Source organism: Lissotriton vulgaris, chromosome 6 (assembly GCF_964263255.1).
Source record: "Lissotriton vulgaris chromosome 6, aLisVul1.2, whole genome shotgun sequence".
In the NCBI taxonomy this organism is placed as follows: domain Eukaryota; kingdom Metazoa; phylum Chordata; class Amphibia; order Caudata; family Salamandridae; genus Lissotriton; species Lissotriton vulgaris.
The window spans coordinates 830,553,864-830,578,018 of record NC_141694.1 but is presented as its reverse complement, the minus strand read 5'-3'; the positions used below and the strand labels follow the sequence as shown (position 1 = coordinate 830,578,018).

General features: G+C 45.5%; 1 protein-coding gene across 1 annotated transcript in view; it reads left to right on the top strand.

Moving 5' to 3' along the window:
- Positions 1 to 24,155, top strand: part of LGALS8 (galectin 8) — a 273,575-nt gene that overhangs the window by 143,413 nt on the left and 106,007 nt on the right. Inside the window, exon 5 of the mRNA XM_086926860.1 lies at positions 2,854 to 2,973. Within this exon, the coding sequence (XP_086782986.1) occupies positions 2,854 to 2,973 (120 nt within the window). The remainder of the gene's footprint in view (positions 1 to 2,853; positions 2,974 to 24,155) is intronic.

Genomic DNA, 24,155 nt, shown 5'->3' with positions numbered 1-24,155 from the left:
AACTAATACCTCTTCGGGAATTGTTTGTTAAATAAAAAATTTTGCGTGAACGGAGAGATGAATGTTACAATTTGCCTTAAACGTAAGTGAAAATTTAGATGGTATTCCAAAAACAAATTATGACATGCATTTGTTGTGCATTACTTGCTTCATTGAGATCAATCTCGATAGGAGGTTATCTCAGCTAGATGTGTTCTTCCAGTCGTAAACCTTTCTGCAAAATTAAGATTGAGTTATTATTGCACAGTTGAGAGTGATGGGTGTTGAATCATGCTTGTAGACGAGATAGGTGTAGGACCATTTTTTATGATGATTTTTTTTGTGTTTTTGAGAAATTGGGTTACTGGTTGTCAGGTTTGTGAGCCCTTTCCCAGCAGCAACCCCAATCCCAGTCAAGGTAAGGCACAAGCTACCCCCAATGTAATCAGTGCTCAACCCCCTGGTAGCTTGGCACAGAGCAAGCAGTCAGGCTTAATTCAGAGGGAATGTGTAAAGTATTTGTGCAGCACCTCAAACATTATTAAAGTGAAAACACTACTCAATAAGGATCAGATTTAGAAAAATAGTGTTATTTTTATTAAATATAACAAGACTAAAATGACAAAAATCCAATCAGTAGAAGTGAAAATATGCAATTTTGAAGATTTCAGTAAAAATAATGCAAAAAGCATAAAGAGCCAACTGTGGATATCTGTTTGCTCTGGACCGGGACAAAGTCACAAGTTTAGGCCAACTGTGATGGAGCGCAGCCCTGCTATAGGGCCCCAGTTAGGCACACTGAACAAAGAATTTAAAATCCTGGTTTGTGGAGCATTGCAAGGGTCTGTTTCGAAGATGCGTTGCTCAGCTGAAGCGATGCGTTGGTTTTGAGATGAGGCGAGGCTGCAATGCGAGGCCCTGTGTCGTTTTCGAGGATCCCGTCGACAGGGCTTGAGATGCAAAGTCTTGTGTTGAGATTGCAGCACACAGCGTGTCAATGCGTTGGTTCTGAGGAGCTGCAAGGCTGGGATGTGGAGTTTGGCTTAATTGTTGAGGATACCATCGACTAGCTATGCAAGGGCCTGTATTGAGGATGCAGCGCACAGCAGCTGTACCGATGAGGCCTATGATGCAATACAGGTCTTTGTGAGGGGGAAGACCCAGGCAATGGTGGCGATGTATAGATTCTGCTCGGGGGCTGCCATGCATCAGAGAAGATGTGCAGGTTCCGCTGGATTCACAGAGACTGGCAGAACACCTTAGGCCCACTTCCAAGGGACCAGGACTGGGGTGGCACCACATGCAAGGGTAGACTCACAGCTGGCAACGTCCAGGTGTTGGGTCAAAGTTGTTTGAGCCCTCTGTCCCTTAGGCTCAAGTCAGGAGGCCAGCCAACTAGCCCTTGAAATCACTCTGAGGTTATTGGTTCAACAGATGCCGGTTCAGTCCTTCTCACTCAAGCAAGAGGGCAACAGGAACAGACAGCGGACAGCAGTCCAGAAGAGTGGAATTCCTTTTCAGCAGCACAGCAGTCCTACCTGACGGAACATCCACAGGTCCAGAAGTGTACTGAAGAGTTGGTGTCTGAGGTCCAGTATGTATACCCAGCTATGCCTTTGAAGTGGGGAGAATCTTCTATTGGTTTCCCTTTGAAGTCCCCAGGCATCCTGCCTTCCCTGTCCTAGCTCAAGACTAACTGCAGGGGGTTAGCAGCCTTTGTGTGGAGGCAGGAAACTAGTAGCATTTAATTCACAGACCCTGGATAGAGGTAGTGCCACTTTAATAGGGACTTGCAATTAAATTAAATATGCCAGTTTGGTATAAGCCAATTCTACCGTGTAACAAGGAAAGAGCACAAGCACTTAAGCACTGGTTAGAGTGGTAAATTGTGCAGAGTCCTAAAGCAGTCAGCAAATAGGGTGGTTGAAGGCAAAAGGTTAGGGGAAAAGCCACACCACGGATGCCAGGTCTAATAGTGTTTTCCCAGAAAATGTAGCTATTTTGTTTCTTAGGAGGTGTTTTGAGGAGCAGTGAGTTAACATTGTTCGGCTTTGGTCTGCCTTAGTTGTTTGCTAAGTAATTCCCAGTGTTGTGTTAGGTCGGCAAGGTTGGGAAATTATGTTGGCTGCTATATTTACTGAGTGCTTGCAGAGTTGTCGCCGATTAGTGATATGAAGACTCGTGCTGGGAGATGTAGTGTTTATAGCTGCAGACTGCCCTAGCTGTTCGACAAGTCAATCCCAATGAGGCGAAATGAGGGATTATGGGAAAAGGCCTTCAGCTGTACTCTTCCCAGTAAAACGTGTGGAAGTTAATAACATGCATATATTATTCCATTCTCTCTTCGTTCTGTGAAGGTTAAAATGGCCTACCAGTGAAAATGTATACTAATATCCAAGAAATGCTACCGTCTATTTTGCAGAAAAATTCAAAAAAGTATTTTGGATGTTTATATGTCAGAATATCAGGCACACAAATATCATGCTACACAATATGATAGCCAAAATATCTTAACTCCACATATTTGTATCTTGAAGATGTGTGCTTACCTTCACATATTTTGGTAGAAAATGTAAAACTCAATATACTGGTAGCCTACCATTTGGAAGAGTGTCAACTGGATTATGAGTTTTTTCAGGCCTTGTGGGCGAGGAATACAGTGTTTTGGTGGAATTTTCCTGCATTAGGGCTCACACACTAAAGCAAAGCTTCCACTGTGGCAAATTTGAGTCACGTGTCTTTCTTTACTCAGCATTGTTTTAAAGTTTTGAAAGCGTACATATATTTAAAATCTAATCAGCTCTTTCATGTTTCCAGATATTTATGTGAGGTGATAAGCATATAAATTAAGATACTCATCTTCTCCTTTTTCAGGTGGCTGCAAATGGCAAACACCTGTTAATTTACAACCACAGAATTAACTTGGATAGAGTGGACACTCTTGGAATATATGGAATGGTGAAGATTGACATGATCCGTTTGGTTACTAACACGGTAATCTTTACTTGTTTAACTTTCAGTTCACAATTTTTTCCACTCACCTGATGATTATTTCACATTAAATTATAACCACAGTCACTTCCTTGATTACTAAAGTCATGTCCAAACTAGCATTCATAAAGGGTGTGAGGAATTTAAAATGCAGCAAGAATACCTATTGATATTTTTAAATTGTTCACATTAATTTCCAGGATTTCTAATTTACATACCTCATGAATGTTAATGAGCTAGGTTGCATAATAATAGGAAACTATAATTCGAAACTATCACAGTGATGATGGCCACCTTTAATGTGACAACTTTTAAATAAAGCAAACTTTAAAAAAAGGTTTACTAAGAGTTGCCAGTGGCCCTCTGTACAACTGCCATTTCTTAAACAATTGTATTTGTATTCACATATTTTTTATATTCTCATTTTTTTTATATTAAGTACCAAATACCAAATCGGTGGTCATTTGGGATCCCATTTGGAAAAAAAATCTGCCTCCAAAAGTGGGATTTGGACATAGGAAAAATCAATTTTATGGTTGGAAACACCGAATACGAGCACTTGCGATCATGAAAATGCTTTGTACATCTGGCCCATATTGATGAGGGTGATACATTGGTTCACATGTTATTTCAATGTAACCCTGTTGTTAGTTTTTTTCAATTTAGTTTGTGAATCTATCTCTAAAATGTTACCTCTGATAGAAAATCTAAAGTTTGATCATCGTAATTATGAAATCGAAATGTTGAAAATATCATTTAACTATTGATGAATGTCAGGTATTTCATATGGGGTCCGATCATGAGTATGGCAGAGCCGTCTATTATATTTCATTATTTTATGTTATTAAAGATATGTGAAGCACACTATCACCCATCAGGCCACTAGGCACTACAGTAAGTTTGTCGGCGCAGCAGCAGAAAGGAGAACTAGGCAAAGTATTCAATCAATCAATCAATCAGGGAATTGTAAGCGCGCTACTCACCTGTGAGGGTCTCAAGGCACAGAAGTATTGATTGTACAGTAGGAGACATTAGGTTTTTCACCAGTGACCAAGATCTGTTTTATTATTATCCCGTTTCAGCCAGCAGTGCTTACTTCCGATAATCATTACTGATCAAAGAGTACCTAAGGGACGACCACTCAAGCTAAATATTGTTCGAATATTGCTTGTATAGGTGTATAACTGAAAATCGTGGGAGTGGATGACCGCAGCAGTAAGTTGTCTAGGGTACATCTGAGCTTAGACAAGTAAGATGTCCTAATGAAGCTCTAAGGGACGTCACAAGAAAGTCCACTCACTGAAGAAAAACAGGCATTTGCAATGCAATAGGTCTCGCATTTGCGAGATTTTGAGATATTGGCAATGTAAATGACAATTGCTTTTATTTATTTGTTTAAAAAACCTGCAAGCAACAACTATAAGTTCAAAGTGCACATAAATAAAAGGCACTGTCATTTACAATACCAATAGGTCAAAGGTTCGAATATGCAAGACCTATTGCATTGCAAATGCTTGATCTATGTGTTATGTCTTTGTTATGCTTTTATATCGTGTTATATTATTGTGCTGCGGTACAGTCTGCGATGCCGGTTTATAGATTTAAACAGGCAGTTAGAAGTCTGATTCAGTGTGCTAAGACACCAGGGAGAGAAGTGGTTTATACAGCCATCGCCAAGAAGAAGTCCGTTACCTGAGAGAAGGGCAGTTGTGTGGCAGTTTTCCTGCTGCTTCTTCTCATTCTTCATGGGCAGAGCTAACTCCTCTGAGGCCGAGTTCCTCCTGAGCAGGAAGTGGTTCCTAAACTTCTTGACGTTCTTCATGTCCATGGTCAAGGAGAGTGGGATGCTGCCCATAAGCAGCCGGCATTGTGAAATTGAAAACACGCATGGCGGGTTAAAAATGAAACTGAAAGTGCGCATGGTCGCACTGAAAATAACAGAAGTGCTCGAAAACAAAAAAAACAATCAAAGCGGACGCCGTTGCAGTAAAGCATGTCATGCCTGCAGTAGGAGAAACTCCTTAAGAAAATAGTGGCTCACAGACTGTAGATAAAACAGATCGTGTAACAGCATGAGTAAAAAGTCCACCCTTCATGGGAGGTTACAAATGCAGACAAGGTGGTACTAAGGAGGGACTAATAAGCCTATTCATAAATTAGAAGCGACAGTTTTGAAAGCAAAGTAACAATAAGCTAATTGGAAAGATGGTTAGAAAATGGGCGGAGCTTCAAGTCCATACCTGAATACAGCATGCCTCGCAGAGCAGTGCATGCACTGCCCAGGCTTGACCTTAAAAGGACCAAAGAGGAAAAAGGTTAACTACAGAACCTTTAATGCCAGACAGTCAAGGTTGGTTTAGCAGAAGAGCACCACATAATCCCTGGGGGAATACTGCTTCACGATGCTACGAAAAGTTCAGTATCTCCTGACTTGGTGAAACCAGAGTAGAGGTAATGGCAAGGCAAGTGATACAGGTGGGTGCACAGTTTGACCTCTGCTTCTTTCCAACAGCATCAGCCCAGAGTATTGGTACAGCCGAAGACTAACAATGGGCTTAGCCTCTAGGCTCCCCACCCTGTGAGCAGTAACAGCCATAGGCCATGCACACAGATACGGGGCACACAGGGCACATATGCACAGGGATGACAGGGCAGTGTTAGCAAACAATACTTCGCCCAGTTGAGTCCTGTCCAGCCCTGCAACACCCAGGTCCCCCTGCCCGTTTGCCTGCCACCTAACCAGCCACTACACAGCCCCTGCACTAAATAACCCTTGCTCCAAGCAATGTGGATTTGGGCAAAGTATTCACCCCAGAAGGGTGAAAACATGAATTTTGGTGCAGTATTCCAAGGTCAAAAAGGTACTTTCTATTCTGGGAAAAATTACTCCAAGTAGCTGGATTTAGACACAGTAATACCGCCTGGAAAAGGTAAATATGCCAACATGGTATCCCCATGCATAAATGTGACTCCTGCATAATCAGGAGCTAGTTGCTAAATCAATTTCATCTTAGTGGAAATCTTCTGTTGGCTTATCTTATTATACTGGGTGAACATGGGTTCATTTAGCAAAGCAAGAAATGGATATTGCTATTTCTTTAGTGACTTACTTCTGATTCTCATGATTATCTATAATGTATCCCGGAAATTTATTAATGGAATTTTAAATGGCGTTTTTGATACTAATCAAATATTTTCAATTGAAATCCTTATTTTTCTTGGTATGCTCAATTATGCACATTCCAAATCTGTGTACTCTAAAGCATCCCAGAGAACCCTGCTGGAGCCTTTCGATTGTTCACATTTTTTATTAAACAAAGGCATTTGCTTTAGCTGCTGATCTCGCATGACAAGCAGTCAGGATGGAGAACCACCATGTCTCTCGTCAGTATGACCAGAATAAACTTTATGGATACGTGAATGGACTCTAAACAACGTGTTCCCTCACTGAAACCCCTGCAAGACAAGAATGGCGATTTTTTTTTACAAAATAAGATCAACTTCACTTTATAGGCCTGAGCTTTGTGATCAGATTTGGAAGATTGGGGCAGGTTACCCAGCATGCACCTTGGGGTGGTACAGACCAAGCCTGTGCAGGGGCAAATCATTTTTAATTACCATAGTAAATGAAAATAAAATGTAAGTTATACTTACAGAAAGTAACTATTAGTGTGCAACATAGCATTCCCAGCAGTGGTGACTGATAAGATGTGCTGCCATTTCAGTGATATGCATTGCATAAGCATATTTGATCAAAAGTAATTGCATAGCGCTCAGATTGAGTCAAGCATTTTGCCCATCACCTTTCTGCTGCCTGAGGAAGTAACCCTAAGCTTAACACAAGGCTAAGTGAGGGGTTGAGGTTGTTTCTGTACCCCTTCAGAGTTGATGTGGCAGCGCAGTTCAGACTGGATTGCCATTTTTTGGGAACGGCCATATGTGTGGTCCCTGTTTATGTTGCCGAGAAAACCTAACAATAAAAACCTCAAAAAAACAATGTGAGTACTGCAAGAACAAGTGCCAGTGGATTTGCTTGATTAATATATTTCTGCCAACCACATTTGTGGTATCTTAGGGTATTGATGCAATTTGTACGGGTAAAACAAAAGTGAATCGTCTACAATTCTCTGGTTGACTCTACTCATATCATAAAATGCCTTAAAAGCAGCAAGTATTAGAGACAATATGTCTTTCTTCCGTGGTGCTGCAGCATGTATTCACAGTTGTTCATAGTTGTGCAGACAGAAGTTTGATGTCAGTTTAGACGTATTAGACGCCGCCCACCAGTTGGGGGCTGAGCACAATATGATGCCATTCAGATGAGGCCACACAAGCTTATGTATAGGTGCTGATAATGGTGTGTCCAAGGATGTGACTTTGCCAACGAAAACACTATAAATGGCATCTCTTAGTTATGCCTTGTTTGCGTCAGCATAGTTAGGTCACCAAGAGAAAAAGTCCTAGTGTGCGGCTGCCACCATATTGTGGGGCCTAAGCGAGGCCTCCACTATTTTAGCACTAGTTTCATCGGGCCAGTTGGGGAAGTTACAAAGAAACAGTGATCTTTATCTAATATAGCAATGGTATGGCATAGAAACATTCTTGGAGAAATAAACATGACTTTTTCCACCCCCCTCGCTTGAAAGAAAAGGGGTGAGGATGATGATAAGAATACGAATGTTTCATTTGGCAAACAGCTGACGAACAACTGAGCGGGCAGAAGGAGATGAACGGAGCATTAGAAATCATTTTTGAAGATGGATGAAGTGTAAAAAAACAATGTTGATGGTGTAAACGAGACTGGAGGTTTGAATCAACAGTATCTGTCATGGAGAACAGGTTGCAAATTACCGGAGGGATTCCTGAGGCAGTTAGTACAGACTTTCAAAGTCATACTCACTTCTGGCATAATGCAGTGAATGCCCTAGTTTTTCTGATGTAAACTGGTGATTCTGGAGGTTCACAAAGGACAACTGTTTGCACTGGGATCCTTGGCCTGGCCGCTGACTTAGATGTGACTGAAGAGATGCTGCCCTTCTTTCAGGATTTACCATTTGAATTTGGTCGGTGTCACAATTGTTGTTGTAGCATCCTGCTACAATAAACACAGACGCTTATTGTTGTCTAAGCTGGAGCTTTATTAAGTACATCATGCTCATACCCTGTCCCTACTCTAACTGCCCTCTTCCTGTGTCCGCTCCTCCTCTTCCTCTGGCCCCCTAGCTCCACCCACTCCCAACTACTAGTATGCTAACATCATAACATCTCCCCCCTTTGTGACAAAACAAACAAAACATACTGACTTCTCAGTCTGTCTCTACGATCAGTCTCTTGAGTGGATGTATGTCACGATGAGGTCGTGGCGACCTGGCTCTCGGACTATTATTACTTAGTGTCTCAATGATCGGAGCAGTGCTCTCACGATCATCTGAATGCAGTTCATCCGAACTGGGCGTGTCCATTTCACTCATCAGGATTCTGGAGGTATCCTGTGACAGCTTCTTAAAGTGCGAGATGTTTCTCGTGACTCGCCACTGCTCGGACTCCGCCGTCAACATAGTTTCTTTCCTCTTCGTGATTGCCAATGGTTCGTCTTTGAATAGACAAGCTCCGTTGCTGATGTCTGGAGAGATGGAGCCTTCTGTGTCTGAGGTGCCTATGGCAAGCTCAGTTTGATATCGGCAGTCTGTCCTCCTTTGTGGCTCTTGCTCACGTGACGCTCGGCCTCTTTTCCAAAGGGATGTTATCCTAGTTCCCTGACGAGTGTCTCCATGTATTTTTACTTCCTTTTGCTTTGTCAGGTCAAGAACAACACTGTCTTCCTGTTTCGAGTCTGGGATGCTAGCCGGTGGGGTATGAACGGTGGAGGTCATCTTGGTATGACTTGGAGATTGATTTGCTGTCTCGGGTTGTCTCTCCCACGCCTGCTCGCGCCTAGAACAGGCAGACCCTGGAACCGGCTGAATATTTGCGTGTCTTGTTCTCATCCGATGATGACTTGGCTCTCCTGACATGTCTGGCTTCCTTTGCAGATCGACTGGTTGGTCCGTTTTTATTTGGGTGCTAATGGCCACGATGTCTGATTCCATTTTATAGGACCAGGACCAGGACCTTCGAGTCAACTTTGCTGCCCCTACCCGGGGTGACGGTGTAGTATTTGTGTCGCGATGCACCGATGCTCGATGTGACAGGTTGTCTGGTGGAGTGATCGAGTGTGCATTGACATTGGTGTGAGACATGTCGCTCTTGACGGGAAGAGTGTCCCTTGGTTCGCTGATGTGTTCAGGTGCTTGGCGCCATGGCCGTTGTCGGGACCACGACTCTGTCGACTCAAAGGATCGGACCGAAATGCTATCTGAATCAGAGGGGTTCTCCCTCACTTCCCTCTGAGAATGTTTCTTTAAGAATTTTGCGCGTGGTCGTTGTCGGGACCACGACTCTGCCGACGTGCTTTCTGAATCAGAGGGGTGCTCCGTCAGTTCCCTCTGTGAGTGTTCCTTTGGGAATGTCTTACCAGGTGGTCTTCGGAACCGGGTAGTCCGTGACGAGCTGCTTTCCACCTCGGAATTGTCTTTGAAAAGCTTCTCCGTGTGTCTTTGTTGGAACATCTTCAATGTTGTCTTATTTGGGAGATTGTTTGAAGATTCCGTGCTTGTTCCTTGTGCTTGATCCCAAGCTTTTGCCTCTTAGTCCTTACTCGCCTGATGTTACCCATCTACGCTCTGTTTCTTCGTTGTCGCGGGGCCCATGGATGCTTTGGGGCCCATGAATGCATGGATCTTTTCTTGCTTGTTGTTGTTGTGAGGGACCAGTTCGTCTTGTGTGATCTGGTTCTCCTTCCCAATTGTTTGGTGCTCTAGTATCTCTGATCTGTTGGTGGTGTGTTCTCCTGCCAGCTGTTTCCTCGGACTCACCTTCACTCCTTGGCGATTGATGTTCCGGCGTCGATTTCCTTTGTTGACCACGGCAGCCCCTTCTTCTATGGTTTGTCTTTCTCCCCCACTGGTTGTGCAGAATGTCATTTTGTCCAGGAGTGCAATCTGTCCCACTGGACGCTCCCTCTTTATCAGAGTAGCGTGTGTTACGCTTTGACTGACTTCTTGAGGGACTCCTGGGGGATGAATAATTCCGGGGAGTTGTTCTTTGGATGGTTGACTCTGAGTAATCTTTGGTTGTTTCTGAGTGGTCGGACGCTGAGTAATCTGACTCTGAGTATTCCTTGTCACTTTCCTTGTCACCATGTCTCCCCCGCTGTCTTTTCTGTCTTTTCGCTGGTCTGCCTTCTCTCTCTCTCCTTTTGTGTTTGTTGGATTTCTGGGTTCTCTCTTCCCAGGTATCTCGACGTTTTGTACTCAGATGCACATCCCTCAATTTGTCTCTTGTTTGGACTTGCATTCCAATTTCGGCTTTCTTGATAATTTCCTTTAGCGATCAATGCCCTCTCAGTATTTTGTGCCTTGTTTAGGAGGTTTTCACAACCTTCAATTATTCGGAGCCGAACAGCGTCCTCATTTGTAAACGTGTTGAAATGGCAGCCATGTACCAGACTTTGCAACCGAGTGATGAAATGCGGCAATGGTTCGCCTGGTTCCTGCCGGGCTGTGTTGAAGACCATGCGATTATGATCCACCTCTGCCTGTGCATTGAGATGGGCACAGAGTTCCTCTTGGAGTCTATCATAGAGGTCTGCTTCTTCTTTGGAAAATTTTCTAATTGGGCATCGGCCCCCGGGCCCCACCAGATGGAGGAGTAGCACCAGACATTTTCTTTCTCTTTGCTCACCGCTGGCTTTCAAGAAATTGTCCAATGCTTCCAGCCACCAGTGCCGTTTGAGGCCCTGGATCCAATCGTCAATCCGTGCCGCTGGGGGCGATGCTTCAAGGTGTGAATTGAAACATTGAGCTACGTCTCCTCCTGCCATGAGAGAAAAAGGTTCCGATCTGTCGTAGACGCAGGGCATTGTGCTGTGCATTTTTCTTCGGGTTTCAGTTGCTTGAGCTTGATTATTAGTACTTTCTTCCGTGTATTCGTGTTTGGTCAACATTGCACCCTTGAATTTATCCATGGTTAGTGACAATGTTGGGTTTCACTTGCTTGTTGTGTGTGTTCATCGGCTACTCCACACTTGCTTTGGCTAGTGCTCGTTCCGTTGTAATTATTCATGTGTTGTCTTTGTTTATGTTTGCTTGTCGCTTCTGTTATGGACACGCGTTACTTCATTATATCCGCCTCTGCGCATTCGCTTGCGTTTCTCACTGTTCGCGTTTCCACCCGTGCTAATCTCTGTTTTGTCAATGCTTGTTTGGTAAGTCACTCTTGTGGCTGCTCTTGCTTGTTAGTTGATTCACTCTCGTGTTAGCATGTGCATATTCTGTTTGGTTGCCAAGACTTGTTCATAGTTGTCCACGCTTGTTTATTTGCATGACCAATGCCTATTTCTTTGCATTTATCAGTGCTTGTTTATTTGCACATACCAAGGCTCGTTGACTTGCATGTACCAATGTTTGTTTATTTCCATACACCAATGTTTGTTTGTTTGCATGCACCAATGCTTGCTCGCTTGTCTTTGCCAATGTTTGTTTGGTCTTCGCCACCGCTTGTTTATTTGCATATACCAATGTTTGTTTATTTGCTCCCATCGATACTCGTTGGTTCTTCGCCAGTGCTTGGTTGGCCTTCGCCAACACTTGTTCAGCCTTCGTCACTGCTTGTTTGGTCTTCGCCAGCGCTTGTCTGGTCTTTGCCAATGCTTGTTTGGTTTTTCGCCAATGCTTGTTTGGCCTTCACCAATGCCTGTTTTCTTCCTTTGCCACGATTTGTCCAATGCTTGTTGATCTGCATGTATCAGTGCTTGTCTCTTTGCATGGATCAATGCTTGTTTCTTTGCATGTACCAGTGCTTGTTTACTCTTCGCCAATACTTGTCTTTGTATGTACCAATGCTTGTTTACTCTTCGCCAATATTTGTCTTTGCATGTACCAATGCTTGATTACCCTTCGCCAATACTTGTTTCCGTTTGTCCAATGCTTGTTGATTTGCATGTATCAATGTTTGTCTATTTGCATGTACCAATGCTCGTTCCTTTGTATGTGCCAATGCTTGTATGCTCTTCGCCAGTGCTTGTTTATTCACTTTTGCCAGTGCTTGTTTATCTCCGTTTGCCAATGCTTGTTTATCTTTTCTTGCGTGACTTCAAAATGGCCGCTCATTAAAAGCTAAAGGGTCTGTCCTGACGAGCGCCTGACTTAAAGATGGCCGCCGTCACTGCCGTCACACACGAGGCTGGCTCTCCAGGCTCATTCACTCGGGGGCACTCAGGACTCACCGGCGGTCGGCTTCTGGGGCAGTCCACGCCAGGATTCACTCCTCCTCCGCCACCACGGACATCAGGTGAGATCGGGGTGGGCTCCCGGCTCGCCTCCGCAGTTCCCGCTTTTTTTTTTTCGCCGATGACCTCCCTAACCTCACGCATCAGGCGTGAGGTTTTCCGACGCCCGGGCTCGGATTTCAGCGCTCTCAGCAGCGCTTGCTGGCGGCACGCTGTGGACACCGTCCACACTTCTGGGGCACTTTTTTTTTTACCTCTCTGGGCACTCCACAGGGTCGGAGTGGGCTCCCGATTCCTGCACACCGGCTCTGCACCTCGGACACACGCTTCCAGCGTGAGGCGCTTTTTCCAGCGCGACGAACTGCTTTGCTCTCGAGCCATTCAGCGCTTGTTCCTTCTGCCCCTCTGCTCCCTCACAGACTTTGGGGGGTCACTTTTAACAGCTGCTGGCCTCGACCTCCAGGCGGCAGCGTGGTTCTATCCAGCAGCGTTTTCACAGCTGCTTGGGACAGGGCTTCTTCGTGGGGCTCTGCACACAGTGGGGCTTGCTGCATCCCACCCTCGTCGCCAGTTGTAGCATCCTCCTACAATAAACACAGACGCTTATTGTTGTCTAAGCTGGAGCTTTATTAAGTACATCATGCTCATACCCTGTCCCTACTCTAACTGCCCTCTTCCTGTGTCCGCTCCTCCTCTTCCTCAGGCCCCCTAGCTCCACCCACTCCCAACTACTAGTATGCTAACATCATAACATCTGTGATGCAGGGAGTAGAGAGTTAACAAATCCTCATATTCTCGTTCTCCTTCTCTTTCCCACCTTTGTGCTTTTCTCACCCAAATTGGTGGGATTGTCTTTAGCTTGGACAAGGAGAGCTGTTTTTAAACTACAGGTGGAACACCTACTGATACTGATAAATGTTGCCTCACATCACCACACCCTTTAACAGTGTGGCGCTGATATTTTTACCGCTCCATGATGCATACATTTTTTTTTTTGGTTTTCCTCATATACTATGTTGGACATTCTTGACGGGAAATAACACGTCCCTTCACAATTGGTCATCCTGTTCCGACCCTAATGTTGTAGACCAATATATATGAAAGGGTGCCAGATCCCTCAAGTCGCTACTGTTTTCTTAGTCCACTCCATTTCACACCACAACGGGGGCCCCGTGTTACTTTGGAGAAAAAGAACCAATAGTGCCCGGGAGAATCATTGGATGACCATTTACCTGTTACGCCAAGCCACGAGGGCCGCCCAGATCTTATCGTTACTTGTACTGTCACATGCCATATCAGATTCACTTGTAACGATTATATATTTTAGGCATTCTGAAAAGGTTGGAGGGTTTACATCTTTCCAGGCTCTGCAAATTTCGCGCCTTGCTAGAAGGATAGCATAAAAAATAAATTTTGTAGGGAGTTCATTAAGATGGTAATCTGTCCTCAGTCCAGAGAAAATAGTCCTCGAGGTGACTTCCAATTGTTGTTGGAGGACATCTTTCAAAATTCCTGTATCTTAATCCAGTAGTTTCTTATCTCTGGACAGTCGACAAACATATGGAGATCATCCGCGGCAGGGTGCCTACATCTTGGGCAAAAATATTCCATGCTAGTAAACTTAATTAGTTTTTAGGAGTTATGTAAACCCTATACATGGTATATAAATGGTTTCTTTTTAGCGCGTGTTAGAACCGGCTGTCTCTAGTTGGCAGAGGTATGCACTTCTGACAAATAGGGACACTCCTTTTCTAGTCAGGGCAAGGGGATCACACCCTTCGATAACCCCTGCTCACCCCCTTGGTAGCTTGGCAGAGCAGAACAGGCTTATCTCAGAGGCTGTGTGTTAAGCAATTATGACCACATACAGTAACACAGTGAATACACTACAAATGGACACGACACAGTAGTATTATAAAAATAAGTATCTTTATATAAGGCTTAGCACAAGACCAAATAACGACAAGACGGTACACAATCGGAATAAATACTCTGGGAAGGAAAAAGGGATAGTTCAAAGGTAGTTTCTTCTTCAGCACGAAAAGTCTTTAGTATCAAGCGATCTTCTTCTTGGCAATACAGTTCTTAGCAACAGGGTAACCCACCCGGGGGCTACACGACGTGGAGGCAAAGTTAACCCAAGGGTTTCGGCGTCGACCGCAAGGAGCGCTACGTCAAGCCCGGAGTCACACGGACCCCTAACAACACAGTACCTTGGAAAATGAGCACACGATGATCAGCGGCGTCGAACGATCTGGCCTCGCGCCTTCGGTGTCAAGCAGGCCTCAGCAGGCGTCGTCGATGGTGCGGTTGCACAGGGTGAGCAGCGCTCACGGCGTCGGTGGGCACACGGTTGATGCGGTCAGCAGCGGTGCAGACACGAGGTCCTCTGGAGCTAGAGCCGTACTCCCACTCACTGGCGTTGCTGCTGGCGTCGGTCGGGCCCGGCGTCCGGTCGTCGTGATTGCTGGTTCTTTCAGAGGCGCTGGATTCACACTTCCAGCAAATAGCACCTTAGCAGATGAAGTCCTTTAGCCCTGTGACTTCAGCAGGAGACTGGCACTCTTCCAGTCCTTGGAGATTTTCTTAGCAAGCGTGAGAGTACACACACAGTTCCTCTCTCCTGGTTCCTTGGCAAAAATAAAGAAGCACTGCAGGATTCCCCCAACAACAGCACACTGGCAGAAGGGGTAGGCAGTCCTTAGATCAGCAGGCCTCTTGTCCTTGGTTACAGGGTTCCTTGTCAGAAGTGATCTAAATTCTTGGTTCAGGGGTCCTTCTCTTATACCCCTTTCCGGCTTTGATCCCTTTGTCCATGCCGGGGGCTTTCCCAACATCCTGGGTCTGTGGTGGGTGGAGCTAGGCAGTAGCACCTGGCCTATTCATTGAGCGGGGCTGGGTCCTCAGACGCCCAGCAGGAGGTGGAGCCAGCATTGACACTGGCAGGAGCAGAGCCATCGGCCTCCTGGCAGGAGGTGGGGCTAGGATCGTCCATGGCAGGCACGGAGCCATCAGCCGCTTGGCAGGAGGTGGAGCCAGCATTGTATCAGGCAGGGCAGGCTATCAGCAACTACTCTCCCCCTACTCTCAACGCAAATGTCCCACTCATCCCACACTGACTCATCCAGACCTGTGGAGCCACCCAGCTCCTGTCACACACACGCAAGACCAGCAGAAACCAGATATGATTAGACAAGAAAATAGACACTTGCTAAAAGTGCTATTTTCGAACCCAGAGTCCAAAAACCATCCACACCAACGGAAGCGTAATTAAACCCCGAGTTCAGGGATACCAAACTCGACATTGCACTATGCTCCCCGAGCCAGCTAGGATCATAGCATTAATAATCCCGGCGGCCCATTCTAACTACTGGAGAGCAGGCTACCTTGCAATAGTGAAGAACGAAGATGGCGGTAATTCACTATTAGGGCATGCCAACTTGGTCAGGCGTGTCCTACCTTATACTTACAATGCACCCTGCCCGTGGGCCTACTGTAGGGGTGACTAACATGAAGTCAAGGGAAGGTTTGAGGGGCTGGCAAGTAGGTATACTTGCGCAGCCTGCGTGACAGTACAAGACTGCACGTGGGTCTCGCAATGACCGACCCGTAGACATTCTTTTACAAGGCCGCTCCTGTGGGTGGCACAACACGTGCTGCAAGCCCACGAGCGGCATTTGTATTTACAAGCCCCGGCACTCCTGGTGCACTAGACGAGGGACTGACAGTAAACCAAATAAGCCAAACATGGATACACTAGATACAACAATTTAACATAGGGAGCACTTGCGCTGTGGCACTGATCAGCAGTGACACCGCGCCCAAAGCATATACCAGCAAAACATCGTAAAACAGTAGAGGCAAACAGAAAAAATGGAGGAGAGACTCAAGCCAATGATGTCAGGTCTAACAGCGCGGCAGGCTTAACCACTGCATGTAAGATGGTAAAGGAATCAATCCATAGGTCCTTAATGTTGTCAATGTTTAGACTTGAAAGATTACCCCAAAGTTTTTGTAACTCAAGATCAGTAATACGCTCAGTCTCTAATGTGGCCCAGTACCAAAAAGAGATCTCGTGCTTCCATCTACCCTTCCTAGATACTGAGTCAAATTTTGAGTTCAATTCTTCAAAGTCCCAAGATAGGGTTGCCCACCATCCTGACAACTGATAGTACTTAAATCTAGTGAGTGTCCCCCCAGTCAAACTAGAAAGGGACTCCCAACTCAAAAGCTTCGAATCTTTTTAGAGATCCCCCCAGCAATCTAACCCTGCCAACCTCAAGGGCAGGGACAGTTGATCATTAAGACAAGCTGATGTACCGGGAGAATCCCAAATCGGGGCCTGAAATGTATAATAGGGAATGTTAAGACTTTTCCTGATATATACCCAGTTTTTCAAAGCTGCACCCAAAATCTTACGCCTCACTTTTTTGAAAAACTTTGGGTCCCCAAACTTAAAAAGAAAGAACTCTTGTCTCTGCGGTATATCTTGCAACAGAGCTTTAAAACGTATGCCTAGTGAAGATGAGTCTGTTCTATTGGCCAGTAATCTGAAGTTTTTAAATTGAAAATAATGACAATAAACAAGTATTTCTGGTCTGGAAGAGCGAGCCCTCCTGTGTTTAGACTTCTCCTTAGGTTTTTCCAGGAAATTCTTGGGGACTTGGTATTCCAAAGAAAGGATCCTATTTTTCCCTGTAATTTTGCAATATCCGGTGTCGGAAAGGATAAAGGAATAGTTTTGAATAGAAATGTTATTTTTGGAAGAATGATCATCTTTATCAGGTTAACCCTCCCAAAGATGTTTAATGGGAGGCTTGACCACCGCTGGAGCAGACCACAAACGTCCTTTGAGACTCTATCCAGATTTATTTTTGGTATATCATCAATTTTTTGGGGGCCAGATGTACCCCCAAATACCTCATTCGAGTCTTAGCTCCTGGTGTCCCTGCATCTTGATGCCACTCCATAATCTCAGTTTTGTCTTTGTTTATACTGTATCCTGAGATAGCCCCAAAAGCTTCCACGTGATCTATTAATCTTGGGATGGCTTCTGCTGGATTTGAAGTAAACATAAGTAAATCGTCGGCATATAAAGCAAATTTTAATTCGAGATCTGTGATTTTAAAAGGCTTAATTACGGAATCAGACCTAAGCTGACAAACAAAAGGTTCAATGTATAAATTAAACAATAAAGGTGACAGAGGGCACCCTTGCCTAGTTCCGCAATCGATTGTTACCCAGGCTGTGAGAGATCCATTAGCTAAAATTTTTGCTTGCGGGGTGCAGTAGAGGGACCTAATTGCTGTCACGAAATTAATTGGGAATCCAAACCCCGCTAAGGCCTTCCCAGATATGACCAGTTGACTTGGTCAAAAGCCTTAGCGGCATCAATGGCTACAAGAGTCAGCGGAAGCTTCTTATCAATTGCAACATCAATTGCCGCAATAGCTTGGAATGTTAGTTAATTTAGTTGCCTATCAGGAATAAAGCCCCTCTGATCTTGGTGAACAATATTTTTGATAACTCTTGCCATTCTAGGTGTCAGGACCCCGCAAATATCTTATAGTCTGAGTTCAACAATGAAATCAGTCTATAAGACTCAATTCTTAAAGGATCTTTGTTGGACTTCAATAATAGGGTAACAGTAGCTTCAGACCATGATTTTGGGGCAGTCTCACCTGCTAAAAAGATCTTATTAAACAAAATCGTCAAGACAGACACAACTTTATCGAGAGCTATCAAATATAGCTCTACTGGAAGCCCGTCCGGGCCGGCTGCTTTTCCCCTGGTCATTTTCTTAATCTAAATTCTGACTTCGCTCTCACTAATACTAGAACTAAGGAGGGCTCTATCCGCATCAGATATATTGGGGAGCTCTAACTGGTTCAACCAGTCTTCAGCTCTCTGTGGAGTGGAGCAGGTGTCTGCCTTATAAAGGCCTTGCATAAATAGTCTAGCCTCTTCCCTGATTAGGTCTTCATCATAGGTAACAGTTCCTGTACTACACAGAAATAAGCTATTGATCTGATTTCTAACCCTATTTGCCCTGGTTTTCCAGGCCAGAAGACCACATTTTTGCCCATAAGCGAAATTTTGAAGCTTTCTAGCGTCCCACCTATCTTTTAAGATCTTATCAAGGCTTGCTTGATACTCTACCCGTAAGCCATCTAGCTCAGTTTGTAGACGTGGTACAGTATTTGACTGATCCACTGATGCTCTCTGGAGCTCCTGCTCTTTTAACCTAAGCTTCAAGAGACACTCTTCCTCCATTCTCCTCCTAAGTGTATTCCTTCTAATCATCAGGGTGCTCAGTAGACCTCTGAGGAAAGCTTTAAACGCCTCCCATACCATCTGATCACTTGTGGAGCCATAGTTATGCCTAAAGTACTCCTCTGTCTGGGTTATTATGTCCAACTTAACTTCGTCCTTAGATAGTAACGATCTATCCAAGGTCCACCTTCTATGCTGCTCCTTCTGCTTAAAATGGATAGCCAACTCCACAACAGAATGATCAGACAGCAGAGCTAGAATATAAGAAATGGATTCCACTGCTGAAAAAAGAGAATTCTGGAGTGATGTCTATATCTTCGGCTGTAGAAGGAGAAATCCCTTTTACTGCCGTTTTTAGCTCGCCATATATCTATTAGATTGAAGTCTTTAATGATATTCTTCAGCTCCATTCGAGATTTATGAGGGGGTGTGAATTTAACCCTCGAGGTGGGGTCCAATTTTTCATCCAAAATCAAGTTAAAATCCCCCCCCTAGAATAACAGGTATTGCCATAGCAGATAGGCTAACTTTTAACTTCAGGAGAGCCCCTGGGACATCTTGATTGGGCCCATAATTGACTGCACATACAAATGGAGTGCTAACCACTAATAATGAGGCCACCAACCACCTCCCAGAATGATCTGTCTCAAACTTCTCCACTCTGATCCCAGCGTTAGTTCTAATCACTACAGCCACTCCTCTTGTACTACCACTCTGGTCAGAGCAGAGAATATCTTGGACCCACCGAAGTTTACCAAATGCTAACTTACACTCTTGCATTTCTAGATGGGTTGCCTCGAGTAAGCAGATATGGGCCCTGGAGTTATTCAAAAATTCACTCACTCTGGACATCTTTCTCCTATCCCTCAGACCATTAACATTCCAGCAGATGATCTTGATCTTATTGGAAATACTGGTCATCTTAATATTTCTTTAAATGAATCAAATCCGACTCCCGCCCCCAAAAAAATATCTTTCTTTATTTTCATGGTTATATGAGGATTGATTTTTTTGCCTTTTTACCCCTGCCACCCAACAAAGCTGCCCACCTCCCATGAGGACCCCCCCCCCCCCCTACCTGCTCTGGCGATCTTGTCGCCAATCGGGGACTCACTAAATCTGGTCAGGATCACCCCCATTGTGGATAGTAGGTAGCTAAGTGTACTGTGCACTATACCTTATATTCTTTTTTTCCCCCTTTTTTTTCTATTTTCTTGAATCGCTAGAAGTTGCAAATTCCACTACATTAAATACAGTAGAGAAAGAGAGGAGGAAAGGAAGACACTCTACTGAGAGCTTTCTTTCATTAGAATTAGTAAAGTGTCGACTTCTTGGGGAGAGAAAAGTGTTATTCCTCCACATTACTTTTAAAAAGGCCGGGAACTTCATTTGAACCTGTGCACCCATACTTCTCAGATTGGGCATCCTATTCCCTAGCTCCCACTGCCTCTGCGCTGTGTCTTTACCCACATCAGAGCGAATTAGGTATTTTGTGGAGTCAATCTGAAGTGTGTTATCAGTCAGTGCTCTTCCAAATATCAACTTCTTAATAGCATAGGTGTGAAAGTTGACTAGAACTTTTCTGGGAGCTTTCCTATCAGGGTGCTGCCTAAAAGGATCTCTATGGGCCCTCTGGATTTCCATTTCAAGATCTATGTCCAGCCTGTCCTTTAAGACTCCCTCTCTGATAAGTTTACATACGAGTGACTTAACATCCCCATTCTCAGCCCCCTCCGGAATCTTCAAAAATGTCAGATTATTTCTTCTGGACTGGATCTCCAGTCTCTCGATATCCATCTGAAGTGTTCTGTTCTGAGCTTGAAGGGCTGTTATATCCCTCTCGTGTCGTTGTGTTACTCCTGAGAGTACGGCCACCTCCTCTTCAATACCCCTGTCCGTTTGCAGACATCGTCAAGTTTGGCTTCCAAATTAGAACACTTCTCTTGAATGCTCTTTTGATTGGCCTTGGAGATCTCAAATTTAGATAGTAGGTCGCCTCTCAGGTACTGTAAGAGTGACCCTAACTGTAGGAGGCCGCTGCCTGAATCTGCCGATGCTGTCTCTAAGGGGCTGCCATTTTCCCTCTCAACCACTTCAACATCGGTAGAAGATGAAAAGCAGGGTGCTATTAAGGGAACAATTTGAGGGGTGGATGTCTCTAGATCAGGAGAGGCCAGGTCCTCTACATCTGGGTCTACATCTAGGTCACACACTAAGGAGGAGTATCTATTTTCAACGGGGACAGGAAGAGCTATAGGCGCCGTGGCCATAGCCTGTGGAGTGAGGGTTGGAGAAGGAAGCGTACCCCCCTTGGAGACAGTCACCTGCTTCATAATTTTAAAATAAGATTTTAATGATGGAGTAGGTTTTAGCAAGGGGGGGCAATTTTTTGGTAGTTTCCGTTTTTTAGACTCCCCTGACCTTGTGATTTTCTCCTTCCTCTCTTTCTTCTCTTTCTTCCTCCATCGGGGGGTAAGTGGAATTAATGCCTCCGGACCTGCAAGAACCTGTGGTGGAAAGAGGCTGGTCTTTTGAAGGTCGGAATTATAGCGCAGCTGATATCTGTTTTTAGCAAACGGCGCTGGTACTGTTTTCTCGCTTTCTTTTTCACTACCCCCTTTGAAATCTGACACAGGGGAATTCCCCCTCCACTCTAGAGCAGGCTCCACAGCATGCATTAAGAGCCTGTTCTGGGGCAATGTCCATCCCTCCGCACCGCAATGGCGAAAGGGGCACTGCTATTGACCCCAAGGTCTGGGGAAAACCTACCAGGGACCAATCTCCCACAACGCTCCCACCACTCTGTGAGCACTGCGACAGGCTGCCCCACCTTTCCCCTACTGACCATACGCAGATGTCTCCACCACAGGAGTTCGGAAGCTAATTCTGGCGACCGCCGTCCTCATCCGCCGCCATAACCTTGCCCGACGTTCTCCACAGTTCTCCTGCTTCACACTGACAGCTCCCTCCGCCTCCTTCGGCTTTGCTACAGGCTCCGCTCCCATTGGGCAAAGGCGACCGCTCCTTCAGGGTCCTGCTGCCGGCCTCTCACCTCTCCCGTGGTCTCACAATTCCGCAATACAGGGAAAAAAGGAAAAAGCGAACATATAAAAAACAGTGCTGAATGAGAGAAGAAATGCCTCTCCTATTCGCTCACCGTCAAGTAAGTGTCAGAAAACATAGAGCGGCGATAGATTGCATGGGGAGATCTCCTGACCAGATCGGAGCTCCCACAGCCGGCGTCAGCCCGCCGCCATGTTTCTCCTGAAAGAGACTGTTGGATGATGCATACATGATGACCATCATTGAATGGTATAATTTTAATTAAGAATACCAATTGAATAGCCAAGATGGCTGCTCAACGCTATTGGCTTTGCTAATGTATGTGCCGTAACTGTATAAGCATTTACAAAGTCACAAGTGATGGTTGGAGGGATTCATTGGCCAGCCGCCTTAGTTGTGTCCAAGCTCCAGTGTGCCTTGACACATGTAAAAGAGAGAGGGGTAGAAGATTTCTGTGCAAGAGAAAGAGTGAGGGCTGGAATAGATAGAAAGAGACAGTGAGGAAGGTGCAGGAACAGAGAGAGTTGAGGCTGGAAGCCACAAAAAGGGAGAGAGAAGGGGAGGTTGGGTGGGGCCGACATACTCCAGCAAACACAGAGGGCCATACACTCTTGTTGATTTCCAGAAGTCAAATACTACAGACACATGTAAAAATAAAAAATGCTCTGATGGCAGCAGTGTAAGATATTACTCAGACTCATGGGGTGGAAGAAATACAAGGACATAGAGAAAAACAATTGCTTGCGGAACTTGGAATTGAAATGGGCTAGAAAGGCATCAAATTATGAGCAAGGGCCAGCAGGTTACTCCCCTTCCCCCCTCCCCACGGTATATTTTAAGGTATTCCTCACAGTGCTGTCTGCGAGAGACAATGCTTGTAGCAAGACTGCAAAAAACACATAGGTAGCTCTCTGGATTCGAACCCTGATTCACAGTTACCTGTGTGATAGACACAGAAAGTACCATTGAAAGTTGATAGGGCAGACATTTGTTTGTATCATCGCCGTCATGGGGACGTGTGATCAGCCTGAAGTTATATAGAGTCATCAAAGTGGCCAGACAACCCAGGGTTGGTCTTGGTCTCATAAATGTTTGCATCCAGAGATGTCAGGGTTCTTTGGCATGCATTAGCTCTAGAATTTCCATAACTTTCCAAGTAGCAGATGGAGGGATCAAAGGAACCATAACTGATTTAATGAGCCATTGGCAGTTTCACTGTACCAGCTGTATGTACTTATGCATGCATGGCTTAATCTTTGATACAAGCATATGGTACTCGCAGGATCAACCAGAAATCCCCACCTGCTGAACGGGAGGAGGAACTGTCTGCCCATCCTGGACAGACGTTCACACCTCTCGGGAGCCTGCTTTGCGAGCCCCTTCTTGCCTGCAGGGGGTTGGGGGGACAGGGCAGTCACACAGGCACACAGGCACCAGCTTTCCCTGTCCCGGCCTGCTCCATGACATCAAAGGGAGAGTCGGACCAAGCTGCAGCCTGAGCAAGACACAGGGTTTCTGTATCCCAGCCTGAGAAGCTGGGCCATCCCACGATCGTACCGAGCAGCTGTGCAAATGCCTGGGGTAGAAAAGGTCAACAGACAGGCACAGGGGGCCCAGACCACATGGCTGCACCGAGGGACTAGTATCACCTGACTCCATCCACTCTGGTCAGCCCACTTTACAAGCTGGCAAGCTGCTTGGCCTTCGCTCTGCTGAGTTGCATCCACAAAAGGCAGTCTCGGGATTCGGACAGTCCAGGTAAGATTAACACTCTTTGCTTGAAACAACTGCCAAGGCTGGCCAAGCAGTCAATTCCCAGTACAGTACTGTGCTGGCTAAACATGTCCCATGCGGCCCGCCCTACATGTGGATGTCAACTTTGCATCCCTGCCTGCTCTCAGAGGAAAGGGCCATTGGACAGAGCTGGAAAGCAGCCACAGACTCAGGCCCTTGGGACCCCAGGGCGGGCCAACCCAGGTCCTCGCAGCTCCTGGTGAGAAAGATCGGAAGACAATGGGGTCCATCATACCTTGTCTCTTCTAATCTGGAGGATTGCAACCTGCCTTTCTTGTAATTCATGCACATCGAGTAAAATGGGCCCTTGGTGCGAACACATTCGGCTTACTGGAGCCCTGGCTGGACTTGGATAGTCCAATAAGATGCCTTCAGGACTATCAAATCAGCCCAAGCATCACAATCACATCACAGTACAGTGCTGACTAAACCACCCTCCTCCACCTTGAGTAGGCCACCCTGCACAAGGTTGTCAGGTTTGCATTCCTGCCTGCTCTCCGGGAAGCAAGGCTTGGAGGGAGGGGCCATCAGACAGGGCTGGAAGGTAACTTCAGACTCAAAGGCTTGTCCTGGGCTTGGCAGCACACGGGTGAGAATGACCAGAAAACAAGAGGTCCCTCTCTCTACTAACGAGGGGAAAGTTACCCCCTTTTCTTGAAATTCATGCACACACAGTGACAGAGAGGGCGGTTGGAGAAAATGCACCGACCACATGGAGCTCTGTCTG